The 1,502-nt window shown below is 72.4% G+C and overlaps 1 protein-coding gene across 1 annotated transcript; it reads right to left on the bottom strand.

The window, feature by feature from the left end:
- Window positions 1-6: 6 nt before the first annotated feature.
- Window positions 7-1,496, bottom strand: FOXD2 (forkhead box D2). The gene is given in 3 exon segments (XM_015635768.3): window positions 7-633; window positions 635-678; window positions 681-1,496. Coding segments are annotated over 3 exon segments (1,329 nt in total). The 5' UTR covers window positions 1,462-1,496; the 3' UTR covers window positions 7-129.
- Between the last annotated feature and the right edge of the window lie 6 nt (window positions 1,497-1,502).

Below are 1,502 nucleotides of genomic sequence, written 5' to 3'. Positions count from 1 at the left end.
ATGGGGGGGAGGGACACGGGGAGAGGGAAGGGGAGCAGTTTCGGAGGAGTGGAGGAGAGCTGGAAAGGGGCCGTTTGCTTCGCGACTCTCCCCCCCATCCCCCTCCCCTTCCCCAGTCCACAGCACACTTTAAAAATGACAGCTGCTGAGGGTTGTGATTTTACTGGAAAAGTTCTGGGCCGGCTGGAGGAGCGGCTCGTGTGCCAGGCTGACCTGGGGCTGTGCCGGGGCCAAGGCGGGGCTGAGCACGGCCAGGACCTGCGCCGGGGGGCCCGCCTGGCCGGCGGGGTAGGGCGCGGCGGGCGCGACGCTGGGGTTGGTGCTGGGCGGCGGGGGCACGGCCCCCCCGATGATGTTGTCTATGGAAAAAGAGGGCCGGGAGGGGTGGTTGGTGCCGCCGCTGCCGCCGCCGCCGCCCCCGGCGGGCGAGGGGTCCGGCTTGAGGGTCTGGAGGAGGGCGGCGGGCAGGGCGGTGGGGCTCAGCTGGGGGTGGTAGAAGGACTTCCTGCAGTTCAGCTCGCCGCCCAGGAAGGAGGGCAGCCCCGAGGCGGCGGAGAAGACGGAGGCGGCGGCGGGAGGCGGCGGAGCCGGTAACGGGCAGTGCGGCGCCGGGAAGGGGAAGGCGCCCGCGGCGCCGCCGCCTCCGCCACCGGGATGGTGGTGGTGGTGGTGGGGGTAACCCTGGAGCTGCAGGCCGTAGTTGTAGCCGTAGGGTCCGTAGGCGAAGCCGGGCAGGAAGGCGGCGGGGTCGGCGGCCCCGGCCCGCAGCAGCAGCTCGGGGTGCGGCGGGTGCAGCTGCTGCTGCCGCTTGAAGCGCTTCCTCCGGCGCAGGAAGCTCCCGTTGTCGAACATGTCGGCGGACTCGGGGTCCAGCGTCCAGTAGTTGCCCTTTCCCGGGTTGCCGGGCTCCCGGGGGATCTTGACGAAGCAGTCGTTGAGGGAGAGGTTGTGGCGGATGCTGTTCTGCCAGGCGGGGAACTTCTCCCGGTAGTACGGGAAGCGCCCGCTGATGAACTCGCAGATCTCGCTCAGCGTCAGCCGCTTCTTGGGGCTCTGCAGGATGGCCATGGTGATGAGGGCGATGTAGGAGTAGGGCGGCTTCACCAGCGGGTTCTTCCCCCCGGCTCCGCCGCCGCCGCCCGCGGGCGCCTTCTCCCCGGGCGCGGCGCCGCGGGCGCAGGCCGGCTCCGAGCCGCCGGCGGGGGACAGCCGCTCCGGGGACCCCCCCATGCGCGCCTTGGCGGCCCCGCTCCGCGGCAGCGCCAGCCCCAGCGGATCGCCGCCGTCCTCCTCGTCCTCCTCGTCCTCGTCGTCCTCCTCCTCCTCGCTGTACTTGCCCCCATCCTGGGGCGGGCCCACCACGTCGATATCCGCGTCCTCCACCTCGGAGAGCGTCTCTTCCTCCGGGGAGCGCTCGGACATGATCCCGCAGCCGCCGCCGCCGCTGCTGCCCAAAGTCATTGTTGTGCGGCCGGGGCGGCCGGGGCCGGGCTCCCCCCCCC

Source organism: Parus major, chromosome 8, assembly GCF_001522545.3.
Source record: "Parus major isolate Abel chromosome 8, Parus_major1.1, whole genome shotgun sequence".
NCBI classification, from domain to species: Eukaryota; Metazoa; Chordata; class Aves; order Passeriformes; family Paridae; genus Parus; species Parus major.
This window is presented reverse-complemented; position numbering and strand designations above follow the sequence as displayed.